At 42.1% G+C, this 22,425-nt stretch overlaps 1 protein-coding gene across 4 annotated transcripts in view; it reads left to right on the top strand.

Annotated features, from left to right (window-relative positions):
* Window positions 1–22,425, top strand: part of plekha6 (pleckstrin homology domain containing, family A member 6) — a 133,433-nt gene that overhangs the window by 93,855 nt on the left and 17,153 nt on the right. For 3 of the 4 annotated variants that reach the window (XR_014766553.1, XR_014766555.1, XM_084704564.1), the window contains exons 7-11: window positions 16,433–16,611; window positions 18,338–18,898; window positions 19,023–19,527; window positions 20,077–20,163; window positions 20,492–20,545. Coding sequence is in view for 1 of the 4 variants with exons in the window: in XM_084704564.1 (XP_084560690.1) it covers window positions 16,433–16,611; window positions 18,338–18,898; window positions 19,023–19,527; window positions 20,077–20,163; window positions 20,492–20,545 (1,386 nt within the window). In the remaining 3 variants the exon portion in view is untranslated. The remainder of the gene's footprint in view (window positions 1–16,432; window positions 16,612–18,337; window positions 18,899–19,022; window positions 19,528–20,076; window positions 20,164–20,491; window positions 20,546–22,425) is intronic. The other variant, XR_014766554.1, reaches the window with a different exon arrangement.

The raw sequence follows: 22,425 nt of genomic DNA, 5'->3' as shown, positions 1-22,425 counted from the left end.
TCAGTAGCTTGGCTGTAACGTCGCTATTGAAAAAAACAAGTAACTTTTCAGTAGCTAAGCTCTTTTATTGTAGCCTGACGTTGTCATACTCATAATTCTAGTCAGAATATGAGTCTGATAACTCTCCGTTGGGCTGTGACTATGGGGCGTGTTAGTTTGTCCCCAATACGAGCCCCTCCAGACCCAACTTCCCGACCAATTTTATGGGCGGGGCCAAGTTGGGCTGGCAGCCAGGCTACTTTTATTGATCAAGTAGCGCAGTAGCGTCCTCGAAAGCTAATTTCTCCAGGACACATCTGAAAAGCAAAGCATGGAAAAAGCATCTCACATATCCCGTTCTGCAGTTCACGTTACAACCGATCTCACGGGAGCTGAGTACAGTGAGGGCTATGATCGTCTCATCTTCACTCACACAGTGCCTGCACCGCCAGTCTGACTAGATAACAGCAATTGTGTATTAGCATTTTGGATTAGGCTATTGTTCAATAAATACATCTAAACATATTTTAGCCTTTATCTTGCTGACAATTGTGTTGATCACTAAAATTGCATTGACTTGACATGCATTTTTTTTTAAACTGAAAGTAGCTACTAATGTATCAAGCTACTTTTGACAGATTTTTGTAATTTAGCTTGCTACATTTTTATGAGTAGTAGCTTCTGTGTAGTGAAGATGAATTTATTGTTGAGTAGCTAGTAGCTTAGCTCACTACACATATCAAGTAGCTTGCCCATCTCTGTGTAAATCTACAATTCAAGATGCATGTTTGTCTATATCTATTTTTCAGCAAGATAGCTTGAGCTAACTGAAGCTGAGTTGAATCACGATAGTTTGTTTGCTAAGCTGTAGTGCTAACGTTACCCACCAAAGTTTATCCCGTTTGCTTTGACAACAGTGGAAACAACGAACGTTATCATTCTGACTAGTCAATCTGTTGAAAACAGTGTTGTGTAGACTCAATAGATTTATTTATACGTTTTTATATCAAGTCTACACCTTCTCGTTTCAGTGAGTGTTGTTGGCCTTGTTGCATCTTCGCTCCGCAGCTTCAGTCGTTGTAAACCAACCAATCAGCGAGCAGCTCATCTATATGAGCAAACCATAAAAGGGAGAAGACGTCTTGTTTCATTCTGAGACTATTTCACAGGATGCATCAGGGCTCATAGAACAGCACCCGGGCCATTTTCAGCCCCGCCAATGTTACATACCCTATTTGGAGACCTTAAGGAACATTGTGAAATACCCCAAAAACCCAGTCAATCACCCCTTTAAAGTACCGTATTTTTTGGACTATTAGTCGCTCCGGAGTATAAGTTGCATCAGTCACAAAATGCGTCATGTAGGGGAAAAAATATGAATTGCACTGGACTTTAAGTCGCATTTATTTTTTAATGTATTTCACAAAATCCAAGAACAGACATTTAATCTGGAAAGGCAAGTTATTTAACTACACAATAGCACACAGAACAGGCTGAATAGGTTTCCGTTATGTTAACGTAACACGTTAACAGTTATTCAGCTACACAATAGTAAAAGAACATACCTGGGAGGCTGAATAGGTTAAATTAACAAAACAAGCTAGCGAGTCCAACAAGCAAGTTACCGGTAAACTAGTTCACCAAGCCCCTGATCTCATTCCACATCACTGAATCCATTGAACTTGTTCGGTTCATGTCAGTTAGTATGAATTAACATTTAAAAACATGTTAAATTATATATTGATAAAAGTCTAACCTAAGTCGCAGGACCAGCCAAACTATGAAAAAGAGTGCGACTTGTTGTCCAATTTTATTATATTAAATGTATTTAAGTAGCCTATTGAAAGTAAAAGTACAAGGAAATGCTATTAATAAAAACGCAAAGGGTCAGAATTTTGAGAATTATGAAGTTTATTTTTTTACGTGCTGTGGCCACCATGACCAAGGACAAGGAGTTGTGTTGAAAATATTTGTTTATGCTAATTATGATAACTAAACATTAACGTTGCGGCTCATGGGATTCATCTTAATTTACCTCAATGTGTTTCCAGAAGTTGGATGTGGAGTTTTCGAATGCCAATATTTCAGTAGCTTTGGGTAAGCATAAGAGACACTTCATCCGGTAAGAAGAAGCTTTCCCTCCAACATTAAAAAAATATGGCAACCCAGCTAACGAAATGACGTCCCCTGAACGTCCCCGAATGTTATTAGGACATCGCAAGGGAACGTCCCCATTACGTTTTTTGTAGGGTCCCCTGAAAGTCCCGGGGACGTCGCAGACAAACGTCCCCGGGACTTCCATGTAACGTCCTCATAACATTTAGGAGACGTTCAGGGGATGTTTGTCTGCGACGTCATGGGGACGTTCCCTTGCGACGTCCTGATAACTTTTGCATACCAAATGCAGAATCAATTTCTCAACCTTAATTTAAAGTCACATTTATGCATATAATGGATATTTATTGTATACAAAGTATAAAATGCATATTACCTAGTAAAATGTTGCGTATAGTGCAAAACTAAAGTGAATGTGTTTACTTAAACTCAACAATGTAATTTAACTTTATTTTTTATTTTTTTATCAACTTTAAGTACTTTAAGTAAGTAACAGGATGCTGCTAAGTATTGTGTATTGTAGCTTCTTATGTATATGCTTATGAAAAGAAAAACGATTTACAGTATAAACAAACACTTTATTTAAATGCCTTTTAAAAGCCTGAGTTAATTTTTTTATATTTTAATTGTCAACCCCTCCTCCTTCCCCTACTCCTATTCCTCCCCCTCATCCTCTCCCTCGTCCTCCACAAGTTCGTCCGGAATCAACACCTGCAACATGAACATAGCTACAGTTAGTCAGCAGATCAAATGCAAAGAACATAAAGTGGAAGTGCATTTTATCCACATAATGCTCCTGGAGTTATTTTTAGGACCGTAACAAGTGAAACGGAAAGCTTCCCTGACCTTCATTATCCAGATATTTACAACCATCTAACTAATCAACTTTCCTTCATCTACTCATCGTGAATATTTGTCTGACAGTAACAGTAACTAAGAGATCATGAGCATCTGAGTCCATAACCAGGACAACAATGACGCTATGTGGCAATGACAGCCAACTGTCATTATGATACTTTTCTTGCAATTCGTCTTGGTTCATTGTAGCTCTAGTCTAACTGTCCAAAAGTAGCTTGCTTCCTTTGCTCACGTTTGTATTGTAAGTGCATTATTATGCAAAAGTAGTTTTAATTAATAAATATTGGTTTTATTTTTATTATTTGCTACAGAATGCTTAGCCTATCAAGATCAAATGAAGCAGACGGTGTACATGCTTTCGAGTACCTTAATCGATAGGCTACTGACCATTTACAATATACGTTGTTACGTCAATTATTAATTGGCAGCATTTATGTCATTTAGAACATACTTTAGAACATACTCAAAGTCTTATAGCGGGTCCCCCTTGCTGTCGCATGTCCTTCAGATGACCAACACCTATATTTTGGCCTTCTTGCCCTTTGGCCTTGGCTAAACCAGCTTGCCACACTCTCCCTAGCATCAAAATCCCAGCTCCATGGGTTAGCTCCATGGCCCAGCTCTGTAACTTAGGGGTGGACAATTAATTTTAACAAGGGGCCACATGAGAAACCTGAAATGTGTTGGAGGGCCACATCAACAGTAACTTGAACTTAATTCTGCTCACCATTCATATTCTCCCATTGTAAAAAGCAGTAATGTATATATTTTGATTAGCTGCTACTGGTTATCAAAAGAATAAGGATATTCTGTAAATATTTATATAAATATGTAAAATGTTGGTGTAGATCAAAAAGGAAAAGACTATAGAAGTAATAAACAGTAAAAACAAAAACAATCATTACATCAGTGTTTCATTTTATTTGTATCTAGTAAATCTTCACAAACACTAAACAGTTGTTTTGCAGTATGTTAAAGATATGCAATTGATCAACTTTATACAAAAAACAATACTTTTTTTCCAGTTCATTTTGTTCTGTGAGAGAAATCCAGTGGGCTTAAACAAGTGCATCGAAATCTGGCTGAATGTCTGAGGTGGATAAGCGAAGGACAGCTGCAGAGCTGTCAACTCTCACGCATTGGCCGAGAGACAGGCAACGCCAACCTAGTAGTCCTGCTAACGTTGTAAACAGTAATGGACTAGGAACAGGCACACGGAGTGAAGCAACATAGACACGCAAACACCCACACCCGTGAAATGGGTTAGAGGGGGGTTAGAACGCAGCAAAATTTGGGTTGGCCCTACACCAAGGTTTTTTGAAAAGTTGGCAAAAACTAGCAAACCATCAGCGGCCCGCGCCCACTGAATCAGTGAAGTTCTTATTATATCCGCGTTATTTTTTTTTCTATTCAAATTGTAATCTTAACTTTTTTTCTATTCAAATTCTCCACAAACTAAGAACACAGCTTTGACTTTCACCTCAGTAAACATACTTAAAAGTACATGTCTTGTTAAAAACGTGCCAAAGCCGTTTTCCTGAGCGCCAATGACAAATCCCGAGCGCCAAAGGCAAAAAAAAGTCTGCAATGAAAAGAAAAAAAACGCGTGCAATGCATGTCAGCGAATATGTTCTCAACAGCATGTTTCAAGCAGGCTACAGCCGAACCCTCGTTCTGTTTTGATCAATAGTAATCGAGTTGATAAGCGTGTCTTCTTGTCTGAACAATACGCAACTGTGAAGTGCGCGAATGGACAGAGTGGCCACTGAACTGTCATTCTGCTGCGAGGGCCAGCCTGACGTGCACAAATACACCTGTAGAAATGCAAATAGAATTTCCAATCAAAATGCTGACAAAAGTTTGATTTATGATTTCAAACGCAGCCTCCATTGGTATTCTTAACCTGGAATGATAATATATAGTGCAGTGTTTCCTCTATGGCAAAATTTCTGCCGCCACGGTATCAGACATCAGGCTGTACAACATTTTTGGCCATGGTATCAGCAGTGATTGTTAAAGTGCATGTCGGAGAATTGCAAGGACACGCGCTTGACAACGCAATTGAGATTGCGTGTGTGCGTCTTTGAGAACTGTAAGTCATAGCCTATAACTTATGTTGTCAGTTTATGTGAGCCTGTTATTGTATAAGTCTATAGTCCTTGCATGTTTAAATCAAGTTAACTGGTGATTTTCGTTGTATGTATTCTTCCCCTGCTAGCTAAATTGCACATGTCTGTTGATTCGGTAGCGATTTCTGCCCTTGCTCAGGTTTGTATTTAAGGTGCATTATTATGCTGAAGTAGTTTTAATTAATAAAAAGTGGGTTTATTTTTTTGTTTGCTGCAGAATGCTTAGCCTATCAAGATCAAATGAAGCAGGCAGTGTACATGCTTCAGAGTGGCCAACCTTTATCAATTATTAATTGGCAGCATTTATACCATTTAGAACATATTTTGAGTGTAAGTGTCTTTAAGTAGCCTAACTTTATTGCTTTGCGGAAACAGGACAAAAATATGTTGGGTTGGGGGAGAAAAAAAGGTATATATATACATAGGGTGATTTCAAGTAATGTGGGACACTTTTTGGTAGAGGCTCCAGTAGACTTACAAAATAACTGTTAACTCGCCCCAGTGGTGTTTTTGTAAATTGTTTTAGGGCTTAAGAACATTTTCATGCTGGACTGAAATGGGAATACACAATATTTTAGAAGCTACACACTTTCAAACATAACATGATCCCCTCTCTCACTCAGGCAGTATTTTCAGGTAATGTGGGACAGCTTGTCTGGTAAAGTGGGACAGTCATTGTCTGTCGGCCTAGTCTGCTGATATAATAATTATTAGTTTATATACAACAATACTAGGTGCAAGGGTGTGGCAAGATTCATTTAGTTGTGGGGGTTGACTTATACAATAGGCATAAAGTGTAACTGATGTAAACCTTAGTGATTTGCAGTCCATGTGCTAGCTAGCTAGTCCCGCTGCGTTAGCATTTTGTTGGACTACCGTTTGCGGTCACGCTTACAAGTCTGAAAGCGCTGGTTCAATGACAGTGTAAGTTGTTATTTAGTTGGGAACTTAAGTGCAGTATGATGCATTGGTATAAAACATTTGACAACTGTCGAATTCAATTATTTTTATAGCATAAACACAGCATTACTAGATGTCCCACTTTACCTTAAAAATGCTGTCCCACATTAACTGACATGATCAGGTATGTGGGACAGTCACATAAAATGCCTTTTTTCTTCTAATAAAGCATTATTTTACAAATGTTTGTGTGTGTTTCAATCAGTGGTTAAACCCCTTCAATATGCTGCAATAGTACTCATTGTAACTTCATTTAAATTCCTTTGCCAGCCTTATCATTGAGAAATATAATGTCATATGCCGCTGAACTTTCGATGCGTTTTTTCTGTATATACCTCTTGTCAAGCCAGATCATGCCTACTCTGATGATGTCAGACAAATAAAAACCACTGCATAGTGACTAGAAGTGTTATATTTATGAGTCAAGATCAGCTCTGGTGATTGGATATATATTTTTTTTTTTTTGAGCACCGAAGACCCATTTTGACACAGGAAAAACCCTGAATATAGGTGCTCCTGTCTCGACGAAAATACAGCTTATACACACATGTTGAAGGAATCAGATACGCTGACTACGAGCATAATCTTGTCAACTAGGCTATTCAGCACTTCGTACATTTTTTTGTAACATTTGCTAGATTATGGCCACTACACATTTACTGTATGGCTAGCGAGTGACTGCCAACCAGCATTTCAACGTTGAATGTCAATTGTGTGCCGGGTAAACTAGACTAGCTAGACTACTGTAGTATGCATCTGGCACAGAAGAAAGTTAGAGCTACGTACTAGCTAGCTAATGTGACAAGAATGAATTTTAAAGTACAAAACACCAGGGACACCGACAACCTCTGCAACCCTGCGCCAGATAGAGCTATATATTTTTTTGTTAACTTTTCTTCAATCGTACAGAGACGTATAAAACAAGACTGGTTGTGTAGACACAAACAGTTTCTCCTCTGTGTTGCCAACCCCTCAGTAAGGAAAGTAGTTATTGGTTGTCCTAAAAGTTGCTAAATGACGTCATCGCCCAATTTGCATATTCGTAATGGCTGCTGTGAGCAATAGTATCAAGGCTGCCTGCAGAGCCGGTGGAGAGCTGCTGGTGACAAAATATATTGTCACTAAATTGCAACAAGATAAGGCTATTTGCATGGTTTTAGAGGCAAGAAACAAGGAAACTGGGGAATTTGATTATTAAGATATGGATATATTTAAAATAGTTGCCAAGTGCTTTATTGTCTTAATTAATTATTGTCTTGTCTTAATTAATTATTGTCTTGTTTGGCGTATAATTCAGCCTTACAATACAGACAGTATGCCCGTGTATCATCACCAATAAACGGTTTCAACCAGCCTTTAAACTCAGTGTTTGATTCCCACTCCTTTCTGTATTATTGCGAGTACAGTTTTGACTTCGACGACATAACTAGCTAGCAAGGGTTTCACAAGGAGGTGAGGTAAAATGTGGTGATCAATTTCAGTGTGACAGTGAAGACATATTTATACTTATGTACAATATTTATTTTGCTGTGTAAGCCACGGCAGGAGCAACGGTGGCTTAACACATGCATGATTCATTTGCTGTCTGGATGCGGAGTGTGTGGGTCTGCTACTGTCCGCTCTGACTGCTATTTGTTGTGAGACTGGCCGCCTGTGTGTGCTCTGGGAAGGAGCTCACGGCAGCACCTGCTGATCGCTAACAGTACGTGTCCACTGCAGCGACGCGAATCGCTTGCCATCGCTTGCCTTCCCACAGTTCACCACGCTCGGGGGCGTTTCAAACAGATTAATGTAGAATGTAGTTCTCTAAAGTCACTGTTGTAGTTGTCATGGCCAAGTGTGCGGACTTGGGTTTACGTAGTTGCAACATCGATCAAAATACAACTTGTTTACAAAATACAAAACTGTTTAATAGACATACACGTTGACATGTGTAAAAAACCGTTTTACTATATTCCTCAGTCTCTGCTAATCTGCCGATACGATAGGGAGTTCCAGCCCGGCTAGCTAGCTAGTTAGCACAGAACGAAGTTACGTAATGTGACTAAACTGAATTTGAAAGTACAAGCCCCCACAACTTCGGCAAACCTTGCGCCATGCATCGTTTTTTTGTATTAACATCTCTGTACGAATACAGATATGTATCGTACAGGACTGGGTAAGCAGCCACACAAACGATTAGTTTCTCCTCCAGCTTGAAACCTAGAAAGCTAGAAATGTTTACCATGGTTGGTACGTTACGAGAAACAAGAAAACAGTCCGATTGGCCATCGCTAGCGAAAATCGCTCCTCATTAGCATAAAGTTGAGAAAATCTCAACTCAAATCGCTTGAATCGCGTCGCGTCGCTACCCACAATGCACCACGCAAGCGATTCGCCTGGCTCCATAGTAAATGAATGGAAAACATGTTGTCACTCGCATCGCGTCGCTGCAGTGGACACGCACTGTAAGGCTGTACTGCAAAACTATCCGTATTTTCGCATCAGTTTCCAAAACACCATCAAGTCTCCAAAATCGGAAAAGTCGATAGATTTGTCGCTAGTCGCTTTTGACAATAAAAGTCGCCAGGAACATTGCCAGATCTAGCCAACCTAGAAAATGTTTACCATGAGCAACGGTTGGTACGTTACAAAAAACAAGAAACCAATCCGATTGGCCAACACCAGCGTTTAACGCTCCTCATTTACATAAAGTTGAGAAAAATCCCATTTACAACGCTCTGCTCCCATAGAGTTAATATCATAAACATAATGTCTATGGTTTATATAACTAGAGATAGCTACTTCTGTCTTCCAAGATGGCTTCCCCATTCATATCTATGAAAAATGCTCAGTGGCGCAGTGAGGCAAGCGAGAACGCGAAACTGGACCGCGCCATCTTTCAACTTCTAACTCTTCCGGTCTAGCTTTAAACAGTGGCCAGAGAATGTCTGCAGTGGCTCTTTTTTTTCCCTAGCTCTGAGACGTCGTACACACTTGCAACTAGCTGACATGATGCGAACTTTACGGAAATCATACCTGCAAACTTGTCACTTTTAGGTGAAAATAGCAGTTTGGAATGAAAAAAATGTCATTCACATGAATCCTGTAGATCCGTAGAGTTTTTATTTGGGGGGGGGGATACAATTTTCCATAAACGGGAGTTTCAAAAACCGACTACGGTCGTCTTCACAAAAAAGCATCTTTGGCGATACGTCAGGCGATCAAGTGAACTGTGAAGGCTATAGTAGTCAGCTTGTCGGCTAGTCAGCTTTAGTGATGGGAAGTTCGGACCATTTTACTAATTCGGCTCATTGAATCTCGTTCAGTAAAATTAACAAATATTTTTTTGAGTCATTTGTTCATTTTCATGGGGTTTGTATGATTTGGTAATTTATTATCACACTAGCATTTAATTATCACGGCAAACAATTACACTGCACTAAACTATAAGTGGAAATGTAAAGTGAAAATATCAAAACGGGGGGGCTGGGCTGTATAAAATGTGTCATCTTTTTCAGCCCCTCAGAGTTTGCAGGTATGGGAATGTATGCTGTCACTGTATAGTATTCCTTTCACTTGGTTTTTAGAAATAGGCTATAGGGCCAAATATAAATGGATCTCATCACATATGTTGCTGTTTTTCTTTGTGATATGAGTATGATTTCCAACACATTGTATTGGATTAAATAAACTGTTAACATGAACAGCTCCGTCGTTCTCGCTAGGCAAAGTACGTTTAATAGTTATTTTGGTAACAGAAATCTTCCATAATGAAGACGTACCATAGCTTACTGTCAACTTAATATACAAAAGAAATGCCACGAAATTCACACTGCCTTCAATTTAACATCAGTGTAGAAATGTGGCCTGTGTTTTACATGTTCATCCTACAAAACCAAACGCCTATTAATGGATAAAACGGGATCTAACAAGAATTGTTAATAATGTAATAAATAAAAGCTTTAGAAGTGTGTCTAAAATATACTTTATTGAACATTTGTCTTTGAAAGGGAAATATTAACAGAACTATACCACAAGACGTTTCCATCAGTTATAGTCACTGAGGACCTTCATTGTCCCACAAAAGCAGTCTGGCTTGATGACACGATCAAAAAAAGAATAATTGGTGTGTTTAACAAAAGCTTCTGAAGGCAAAACTAATATTATTTAAATATATGTAATTTCCTCTTGTGGTTATCAGTTAAAGTATTGATCTTTGCTCCAGATATAGACATGTCAACAATCTATGCTCGTGCTTAAGATAATATATTTGCCATCATGTCATTCACGTTTTTACGAAAAATAAAATCTGTTTTAAAATAACGGGAATAAACTATATTAACAACATTTCATGTATGTGTGACAACTAGTGCTGTCAAACGATTAAAATATATAATCGCGATTTATCGCATTAATGTCATAGTTAACTCGCGATTAATCACAATTAATCGCACATTTTTATCTATTCTAAATGTCCCTTGATTTCTTTTTGACCCTTAATTTCTTTTTGTTCTTTTTGGAAAAGTGGTTCGGATTGCTTCGTGCAAATATATATATATTTTTAAACAACATTGCAATCGCCTGGCTTTGACGAGGGGGCGGAGAATTTGTATCAGCTGTGTGCTTGGCCATCAAGTGGTATTTCAGACTGGACGTGCTGCGATGATAGCTCAGTTTACAACGACAAAACACACAGATTACTTATTTTCAATGGAACCATTTGGCAACTTTTTATTCAGAATCTTATTGGCGTCCATTTCGGCGTCTCGCGCTCGCCATCCACTCAAAACGTAACGTTAGCCTACTACCAGAGAATGTCTAATATCCGTAAATGGGCTCTGCTACTACTCTTTAGCCGGTTCGCAAGCCAAACAAGTGTGAGTGCGTGCCTGTTTTTTGTTTACGGTCTAGCTAGATCCGGTGTGGTGTTGTAGTTATTCTAGTGTTGGTAGTTGTTGCAACAGCATGTGAAAAAAACTACAAAGTTTGATAGGGCAAAAAGAGCATAATCGCGCAATAAAATAATATACGCCGTTAATTTGGGTTTGCGTTAACGCCGTCAATAATGCGTTAAAACTGACAGCACTAGTGACAACCATTTGCTAAACTTGCTACAACAGTTGACACCTATAACAGTGAGACCTGGAGGGGCGTGATTGGGAGGAACGGCCCCCCCGATCTGAACCCGAGTGGTGTTCTGTTGTTGGACTTCTGTGCTAAACACGGCTTGTCCATAACGAACACCATGTTCAAGCATAAGGGTGTCCATATGTGCACCTGGCACCAGGACACCCGAGGTCTCAGTTCGATGATCGACTTCGTAGTCGTGTCGTCGGACTTGAGGCCGCATGTCTTGGACACTCGGGTGAGGAGAGGGGCGGAGCTGTCAACTGATCACCACCTGGTAGTGAGTTGGCTCCGATGGTGGGGGAGGACGCCGGTCAGGCCTGGCAGGCCCAAACGTAATGTGAGGGTCTGCTGGGAACGGCTGGCGGAACCCTCTGTCAGAAGGAGCTTCAACTCCCACCTCCGGGAGAGCTTCGATCATGTCTCGGGGGGGGCCGGGGACATTGAGTCCGAATGGGCCATGTTCCGGGCCTCCATTGTTGAAGCGGCTGACCGGAGCTGCGGCCGCAAGGCATTCAACATGCACTCGCTCGCGATCACCCCCAAAGGAACTCTGGTGGAACTGCAGCCAAATTCGTTACAATGGGGCTTAATAGGGAGTGGCAAGGCTCTCCTTAAACAGGCTGTGGTGGGGGCTTGTCTGCTCCGCTCCGCTCGCCTTCCCACAATGCCCTACGCGACCGCCAATGCCTGGTTTCATTGAAAATTAATTGAAAGCCAACACCCTGCACCGCCCGCTGTGGCGCGGAGCGGCGGCTTCCAATCCATTTTCAATCAAACCGGGCGTTGACGCTTGTGTAGGGCATTGTGGGAGCGTATGCGAGCGTCAACGCCCTGTTTCATTGAAAAATAATTCCGCTGCGCTGTAGTAGACACTCACCGTAACAGTGCATTTTTTTACGCTCTGCACCGCTACCCTTCCCACAGGACACCACGCTTGGGGGTGTGTTAGAAAAGTTAATACAGAGTTGTAGTTCTCTTAGGTCACTGTTGTAGTTTGTGTAAAACGGTGTCATGGACAAGTGTGCAGACTTGTTCATGTACTTACAATATCAATCATTATTGATATAAATATAGGTGCTCCTTTCTCGATCAAAATACAGCTTTTACACTGCATGATGCAAGGAATCAGATACGCTGACTAGATGTTGCATGATCTTGTCAACTAGGCTATGGGTACAGTACTGTACATCACCTCAGTAACATTCGCTCGGTTATGGCCACTACACATTTACTGTATTGCTAGCGAGTGACTGCCAAGCAGCATTTCACCGTTGAATGTCAATCGTGTGCCGGGTAAACTAGACTTCTGTAGCTAGACTAGTACAGTATGCAGCTAGCACAGAAGAAAATTAAAGCGAGGTTACGTACTGTAGCTAGCTTAAGTGACGAGACTGAATTTAACACACCAGGGACACCGACAACCTCGGCAACCCTGCGCCAGGTATAACTTTATTGTTAACGTCTCTTTAATCGTACAGAGACGTATAAAACAAGACGATGAGTTTCTCTTCCATCTTGAAATGGTCAAACCGAGAAATGTTTACCATGACGAACAGTTGCTACGTTACAAGAAACAAGAAACCAACCCGATACGCTAGCGTTTTCACGCTCCTCATTTACATAAAGTTGAGAAAATCCAACTTGCAACGCTCCGATCGCCTTCGCACAGTGCCCTACACCAGCGTCGACGCCCGTTTTAATTGAAAATGGATTGGAAGCCGACGCGCCGCTCTGCTCCGCTGTATTGGACACACATCGTAACTCTCCTGTCGGTGAGGTTGCGCATGCGCACATATGTAAATCCCCTGATCACTGTAGTCTTTCGCGACAACATATTTACTACCACTCAACACATTTATTTTTTATTTACCTTACACGGGCCGGATTGGGAAAGTGCGTGTGCCGGTTGTGGCCCGTGGTCTGCCATAACTGATTCTCTGGTGCTCAGGTCGTAATTTCAATTACACAGCACGGAGCATTGTAGGCCTACAAGAATATCTGGAGCACAGCCAATCAGAGGCAAAGACCTGCCTCATCTCTTTCTCTGATTTAGACCACGATATGATCCAACTATGAGTGTGAGTTCCGTCAAAGGAGAACAGACGCTTCGTTTGTGGAGAGGCAGCGGATGCGAGGAGGTTAGGTGCACCCAGGGGGGGGGACTTAGCAGGGGCGGATCTAGAGATTTTCATTCAGGGTGTCAATGGGGTGGCAGAAGGAAGTTGTTGGGTGGCCTCCTGGAGGCAAATCAAACCCAAAGTAGGGGGGTACAGTACTCCCGATGGTAAATGATTAGGCTAGAACATTGTAGTTTATATTAAACAGTAACATTATTATTATTTATTGAAATGTTCTGTAATGTAGAAATAATCTTTTTCCATGGGAAGATTGAGGTTCATGTTGTTTAATTGTAACTTGTTTCACTACATGCTCTTATGGTTCTTCCCTTTGGGACTGTTTTTTCATAATGTATGCTTCAATGCTACCCGCATTGTTTGGGGCTCTCGTTTGGGGGTCTCGATCAGAGACCTATGCACTTTTGTAAAGCTCTATCTTGGAAGTCGCTTAGGGTAAAAGCATCTGCTAAATGCATATACAAAAAAATAATATATATATATATATATATAAAAAATAAAAAAATTTGGGTGGCAATATTTTTTATTGGGGTGGCAGCTGCCACCCCTTAGATCCGCCACTGGAACTTAGGGGGACCAAGCTGTCAGCAAATGATTCCAACTCAATAAGTTATTTTGCGAGAAGTAATATATATGAATATACATCATTGTTTCCCACAGATTGGAAAATAATTTGTGGCGTGAGACTGCTCACCAAAAGAACGAAGGGGAACCTACTTGTCTAGCAGATTAAGACATGTTCGTAGGTACCGAGTAAAAAGTAGCCTCAACTTTCCTAAACTTTAAGCTACGGTACTAATGCTGAAGCCTCGCTGATATCACATAGTCGTTGCAAATGTGTGCTGACGTTGTGACTGTGTGGGAGAGCAGGGAAAAGAAATGCAGTTGAACAAATATGCTGCGTGTTTTACAATAAAAAATAATGAAACGCAATATGTGGCGGCCGGTGTTGATTCTGTGGAGCACCACCACAAATTAGTCTGTGTGGGAAACACTGTACATATATATATATATATATATATGCAATGTTTATTGCAGCTTCAGTATATGAAGGGGTCACATGGCTGAGCGGTTAGGGAGTAGGGGTAGTAATCAGAAGGTTGAGCAGTTCGATTCCCGGCCGTGCAAGTGACGTTGTGTCCTTGGGCAAGACACTTCACCCTACATTTCAATTTTAAGCAGCCAAACGAACGGGGCTACTAATGTCATCTCCATGACAACCAGGAAGACGCCAAGCCTAAAAGCACAAACGCCGGCTCCAAAAATACTTTAAATAAGCATAATACACTTTTTTCTTTCCAAAGTGTTGTAGTACTTTTGTGTGGCCAACGTTACACACGCTAACATCGCCTAATCAGCTGTGTAGTTATGAATTGATGCTTGTTGCCTTACTTAGATAGAGTGGTGGGGACGGATGGGACCAAATTGGTCGCACTGAAGAGCCCTGATTCTACACTTCAATCAAATTGTATCTTATTCTTATTTTTTAAAGTGTTTTAAGTGTTCATGAACAGCAAGAAATGTATGCTTTTTAATCAATGCCATCTTCATAAATGATAACTATGCATATTTATTCAAAATATACAGAAATATCAGTTGCAAAATATAAGTACACCCATGGAAATTCTCCAAATGTTTGATAGTAGTTTAAACAATAGGTTTGGAGGTGATATAGTAAAAAAAAAAAAGTACCAGCTGCAACCGACGCAAGCACTTTCCGTCAAATTCTGTTTGACGGTTTAGGCTTGAAATACGTTTTTGTGGCAAAAAGTGCCTTGTGTGGCACAAGGTAACTCAGTGCTAGCCTTACGTCACAACGTCATCACACGTTAGCAACGACACATTGATACAACGTTCGAGTAAGACAGACAGCGATAACAGCGACCCCTCAGCATTTCTACTGTAGCTAAAAGTCTAGGAAAGTTGAGGCTACTTGGTTCCACCTTGTACTTTTGGTGAGCAGTCTCACAAGCCCTACTTACCCGGCGTCATGGAGCCGACCAGCTAAATACTTATTGAGCACTAGCGTTGCTACCTGCATATACCTACAGCTGGCAGCTGTGCTCCGTTTTGCTCCTAGATTCAGACCGAGCTCCGGTAAATTGTAGACCTAGCTAACTACTACACTTATGTTGTGTGGGAATCACAGCAGCTAACCAGTCGAAGGGCGTACAAAAATACAGGAGCACAGCCCACATTTTCCCCAGAAATTATACCCTCTCAAGTTCTAATATGCCTTTCTCCAAGATGGGTCTGTCTCTGATGCCCTCCAGTGGTTGGTCAGAGCATTTGACACAAATGTCTAACCAGATCCTGAACAATAAATTACATGTCATTTGGAATTTGGATATCTTCCCCCATTTTTATCTTTCAGGATTGTTTCTAAAAGTAATCTTTTAAAGACCCTCACGACTAACTCTGAACCCTAATGTTGACCAATCAACATTCTGACCTCTGAACTTTGACCCTTCACCTAACAACCTCATTATAACCAGTCTCTCTGTTTCCTTCCCTCCACCATCATTGCGAGGACCCCTGAAAATAGCCATCCTCTCTTTTTGCCTCTGTTAAACTCCACAGAGGAGATATGTGTGAAGTAGGTAGCATTCAATCACTCTTTCCTCAACCTAGCTGCATGGGTGTTCTGCATGCTGGACACACTCCAAGCACAAACACACACTCTTGCGCGCACACACACACTATCACACACACATGGTTTGTGATATGCTTTTCTTTTCCTTGGTTCATAATGTTTACCGTAATTGATACTTTGCATGAATTGTTCTACCTAGCGGGTATCGAAACAAGTTGATATGGCTGGTGTGAGCCACTGCTGCAGATACTCACACAACACTCAGAGGAATCTGACATGTATTTTGTTGCTGTCGTGCATGAGTTTGTGTTTTGTCTACCTGCATGACTTGGGGGATGATGACAATGATGATGAAGATAACGTAGAGGCACCCGACAAAGAAGATAAGACAGAAATCTAGATTTTGATGAATGCTTTAGTCTAATGTGTGTCAATTTTTTTTCTCTCTCTCTCCCTCTCTCTCTGTCTCTCTTGCTCTACTTCTATATCTTTCTATCTCCCTCTCTGTCTATACCCATCTACCTCCCTCTCTGTGTCTGTCCTGTCCCCAGGTGTGGTACGAGGAGGAGGAGGAGGAAGGAGACTTGAAGGGTGCCATTGTGTTCTGTGTGCAGGCAGAGCACGCAGGCACGCGTACATACTACTTCAGCGCTGAGAGCCAGGAGGAGCAGGAGCAGTGGGTGGCGGCCATGAGCGAGGCCACGTGGGTCAAGCCACAGCCGACACAGAGGTACACGCACGCATACACACACCCACCCACGCACTCACACACACTTATGGGGCGCAATGCGGTTTGTATGCAAAGGGTTCACTAATACGTTGGTCGAGATGTGTTAACGCTTTGCAAAAGCCGCAACACAAACGCTAAAGCTGTATATGGGTTGCAGGTTCACTCAACAAAATGGACAAAACATAACCTTCCAAAACAAAAAGGGAAACAAAGTTCAGGCTATAAACCCATGGCAGCTAGTTCTCAAACTGGGTGTAGGAACCCCTATTCTGTCCATGGGGACACCATTAGGCTAATATTGGGGGGTTCAGAGAACACCTTTTTTTATTGATATCTGTGGGTTATAGAGGAGACATAACGCTATATGATGCTATAATACACTGATTGACAGAGGCACAATAGATTAGCATCATTAAACTACCCCCAACTGACCAGAGGCCTGTTCCATAAAGCAAGTTTACCGCATAAGCCAGATTTATGTCAGTCTGACTCATTTCAAGTTCATTCGGTTCCATAAAGCTAGCTCAACGTAGTTAAAACTCGGTTACTATGGGAACTTATGCTTTGAAACTAGCCTGGTCCGGGGCAGGCTAATTGTCAGGCTTAGACTGTGTTCTTGCTTAACCAGACGTTCCTAACACTAACCCAACGGGAAAACGATGATTTACCACAGACATTTTCTTTTTCTAATCAGTTCAATATGTAGGCTACATTTATAGAAAATCTACTTAAATGTTTTAGAAAGTTAGACCCCTGGATAATGTATTGATTAATAGTAGGCTATTTATTTTAAACAATGTCAAAAAAGTCTAAATCTAAACCCTCAAAATGTGTTTAGAGGGTTTCTGTTTTTTAATCAATGAAGTTGATTGATCGTTCAGACTTCATGTCAGTCATGGCGTGTCATTTTATTTTGATTGAAGCGGTGGATGAGGGAGCTGCATTGTACATGATTTAAAGGGAACGTTCTTCCTGGAAGAAGTCACGTGGCCGTGTGCATTGCTTTTGCCGTGGTGGATCGTATGATCCATGTTTTACCTCTCGGGCTGCTTAAGAATAGTGAGCACGCGCAATAAGCTTGACTACTTAAATCTTACTTGAATAAGTAGGACTGCGTGAGCTGAAATTGGCCTTTATGGAACCGCTTCTGCCCCGCTTGACGAATTCATCTAATGCAAGTCAGGTTTGGGACTTTAAGTTTAAGTTTTTTTAAGCGGCCTTTATGGAACAGGCCTCAGTTAGGCTGAGTATTACATTTATCGTGCTGGCGATGGGCACGCGTATTTAGAAGACACCTGCACGTGTGGGTAGTGTACACTACACCTGACATACACCACAAAGGCGTGCGTATAGGCAGGTGTTATTTGTGCTTTGCATACTATTTTTCAGCACAGTAACACCTGCACACACCTTTGCGCTTAGACGTGTCAGTTATTTAGGCTAGCTTACAACAAGGGATTGCTGTTCTGAAAAAACATCTTAATATCTTAACCAAGTTGTTATTACGTAGATATTTCCAAACTATAAGGTGTAGTGTTCATGTGGGGTCTGCTACAACTCGCCAAAGTACACATACTTCACTATAACAGGTACTCTGAATGCACTGTGTGCAGTTGTGCCAGGCACGGAATATGCCCCATACACACCTGCACACACGCACTTACATGCACACACATGGACAAACACACATGTACATTGCCTTCTGATCCCTTCTCCTTTCTGACAGGATAAACTCTGAGACCGCGCCCACAGCAGAGCTCAGCCATACCATGGGGACCAGAGGACCCGACACACACTCACAGCACCCCGACACACACTCACACACCAGCAAAGAAGATAACCTCCACACCCCTACACATCCGCAAATCAACGGGATTGATGACATGGAAACCCCGCCCCCTTCCACCCCCCACTCTGAGCAAGACATTTGTGGAGAAAAAGACAAGGTTGGAGACAGAGGAAGAGACGGACCTTCCCCTGGGTCGTGCCCACCTCCTCTACCTCACCAGCAAGGCAACGGCTGGAGCAACTACAGAGCACTTACCAACCCCCACCACGCCAACGCCCCTCTGCCGGGTAGCCATGGCAATGTCTGCTCCCCGCAGTGTCCGGCGGAGGGTGGGGGTGGGCTGAGGGTTGGAGAGCAACCAGAGAATGTGGTGTTGAGACGGGGCTTTGTGCCTCGGACTGCTCCTGAGAGGATGGCACAGAGGAAGAGCTCCATGACCCAGCTGCAGCAGTGGGTGAACCAGCGCAGAGGCCTGGCCGCACACGAAGACATGAACAGGTGCTCCTCCAATTACCTTCTACTTTTAGACAATGCAATGGAATGAAGAGATAGATAGATTGATAGATAGTCAGACAGTTATTGAAGTAATTATGAGAACACTCTCACTTTCCCCCTTCTCCAGCCCCGCACGGTACTACACAGTGAACCGAGGCGTGCCTTCTGACTGTTACGGTGTCTACGGCGGGGGGCCTCCTTATGTGGAGGAGTACCCCCTCTACCCTCCAGGGGTCCGCCCGGACAGCATCTGCTCCGTGTCCGCTGTGAGCTACGACCACCTGCCCCCCCGTTGGGCAGAGGCAGAGAAGCAGCGCTCACTCCGGGACGGCCCTGCCCTCTACGGCCTGGCACCACAGTCACCCTGGGCCCATCCCGGCTACTACCGGGGACCTATGGACGCGGCACAGACCTCCCTGAGACGGCTGTCTATCCAGCCCCGTTCCCGTTCGGTGCCCCGGTCCCCGTCTTCGTCCTCGGGGGGGCCCTACTCACCAGGCCCCCACAGCTTTGCGTCCCCCGCGAGGTCCCCCTCGGCCAGGCTGGATCAGCTACCGAGCAGGATGAGGGAGGAGGGGATCTATGCAGACCCCTCTGTCTATGGCTTGAGGAGGTCTCTCAGCTCCCCCAAGGTGAGGGGGGGAGTATAAGAGTGTGTGTGTGCTTGTAGATGTATGTGTTTAGGCATAGGCGATTTTACTGGGGGTGCATTTGCACCCCCTACTGTTGGGATGAAACAACATTAAAGTGATGTCAGAGTTGTGTGTTCAGTCATGGTCTGTTTTACTCTAATGATCTAGTATTCATTTTAAAAAAACACTACCCTTTGCACCCACAGTTTTAAAACCTAGAATCGCCTATGTGTTAAAGGTTTGTGTAGGAGTGTGTTTTGTTTAACTACCCTTTGACCAATGTCCAATGTCCTCACAAGTATAAATGCTAAAAGGTTTACCTTGTGGGGCTCTTTTGCTGACACAATGCTGACCCTCTTTTGACTTAAAATAATTTTTTAAGTTTAGAGTTAGGTTTAAGGTTAGGGCATTTGTTAAAAAGTGTGTGTATGTAGGCATATCTAAGTGTGATTATTTAAACTTTTTCTTTTGTGTGTCCTTCCTGTCAATGATGAGAGTGCTTTTTATTTGTATTTTGTTTTCTCATCATGACAAATTATTTTCTTTCAGTATGACTACCCTGGGGACAGGATGTCTCTCAGCCAAGGACCATATCACTATAACTACCCGGCCTCCCCCTCTCTACACAGCAAAATGGTATGTGCCACTTGTCAAACTGTTGAAAATCCAGAAAATGCTAAGATAATTATGTAAAGGTAATAGTTATACACACATTCAGTGTATATATGCAACCACACACAGCTGTCATTGGCGTCTGCAGCTATCTACCTGCTCTTGTAACATGCTTTGCTACTGTTGCCTACACAGTGTGCATGTTTATAACCCTATGTCCACTGTCAGTATCTGTCTTTCTTTCTACATTTCCCTCTTCTCTGCTCTCCTCTCTTCCATGATATCCCACACCTCTTGCACTCAATCACTCTTTCGTCATTGTTTCTGCTCTTGTTACCGCTATGTGGCGTAGGAGGACATATTAGACCTGCAACTCCAGAGAAAGCTGGAATATCTAGACCAACAGGTAGGCTTCTGGGGGGGCCATAACATGACTTTTGTTGCAACACGTTCCATTCTGACACAGCACTAAAGAAAAATCCACAGATGTGTGTCTTCCAACTGCTTACCTCTAGAGAGGGCTCTACTCCCTCCTTTATTCCTTCCTTATTTTTCTATTCTTGCTTCCTAGTCTCCCACCGCCCTGTCTCAGTGTCTGACCACTTACACCGTCCAATAATCAGTAGCTACTAACCTGTCTGTCATGTTACATTTCATTTGTAAAGTTGAAGACATTTTGATGGCAATTTTGGTATCACCAATATCACATATTGAGGATAGGCATTTCTCAAGTTGATGTGTTCTACATGCGTGGTGGTTCTTCAGGTAAACAATCAAGATCACTTCACCAACATGGTCACACACATGATGGAGCATTCTTCCCTTAGAGCAAAGCTCTTCTCACAAGTAAGAGAGGCCAGGGTGAGCCCTGAGAGGCAGGCTTCAACTAGATCATCAAAAACAGTGGGATAATTCAGCAGGCACTTAGCAAAAGGCACAGTCACAGATTTTAACTTGGCACCTTTTTGATCTGCAGTCAAGTGCTCTAACACTGAGCTGTACCTACACCTCATATCCCCCACTATATACATACATAATGATACTTTAACTTGTCTTATTAATAAGATACAATGTACCAATGGATTGACATTTAAATATGTCTGGATCTTCTCATTTCCGTAAATACACTGTACTTTTTTCTGCCCTGATCCACTACATGTTGCATCATTTATGGAATTATTCATTCATGTACACACATTCTGTACATCCACACTTCACTGGAAAGGTGATTACATACTAATGTTTTCTTATGCTTATAAAAGGATATATGTGGGCCAGTGTTACCAAGCCTAACTTGGGTCAGTGTTACTAAGCCTAGCCTAAACTAACCTGAGTCAGTGTTACCAGCCTAAGCTTTACCAGGCCAGTGTCACCAACCCAAGCCTGCCTCTCTCTCCTCTTTCCAGTCCTCTTCTCATGCATGTTTTATTGGGTGCTTTCCAACAGTTATATTTGTTATGTAAGGGATAATGAATAGAACGCCGGTCATTATCGGGAAAATAAGCCCCGACAGGGCGAACAGCACCTATAGCTTCGCTCTGAAGGGGCTTATTTTCCCGATAACGCTTTCTACAGCGTTAAGAACAGCCGTGTAATACATAAATATTAATATTTCCTTTTTTTTCAAGCTATTATGTTCCTTTACAGTGCTGGACTGTTTTACCCATCACCACAGTGTGACCTTTCTGCGCAGTACTGAGTTTGTCTGTAGTTGCTTGGCGTCTCCATTTCTGTCTTCACTGTGATTCTTCATCCACCTCTCACATCCTATCAAATCATGTCACTTAAAAGGTCATAAATGACAAGGATATAACCTTTTCTCAGGGGGAGGGTTTAATTTCAGTTGCTCACCCCATTGGCTGATGATGCTGCAGTCTGTTAACAACAAAACATATATACATGGCAAAAAACATATGTTATTTGTTAATTTTATATGATAACCTAACCATCATTGCTACATTTTTATTTACTGATGCTTTTATCCAAACATATTATTATATTATTACATTTACATTTAGTCATTTAGCAGACGCTCAGATTACTAGCCCGGTTCCCTAACCGCTCAGCCATCTGACTCCCTATTATCCCTATTATTAGGATGGTTGTGGTATTTAGATTATTTGCGGTGTTCACTGAAAGTGTTGTTTACAACTGTTTGGATTTTGGCGGTCATGTGGAGTCATGTGGATTGGGGAGGCAGCTGTTCTTGTTGTGTGACTGTATGAATCCTGGAGGAATGATTCCATGTGAGGCAACAGGTTTCCATGGTGATTGGTGTGGTTTCTA

The sequence above is a fragment of the Hypomesus nipponensis genome, chromosome 9 (genome assembly GCF_054491055.1).
Source record: "Hypomesus nipponensis isolate SF chromosome 9, ASM5449105v1, whole genome shotgun sequence".
Taxonomy (NCBI): domain Eukaryota; kingdom Metazoa; phylum Chordata; class Actinopteri; order Osmeriformes; family Osmeridae; genus Hypomesus; species Hypomesus nipponensis.
This window is presented reverse-complemented; position numbering and strand designations above follow the sequence as displayed.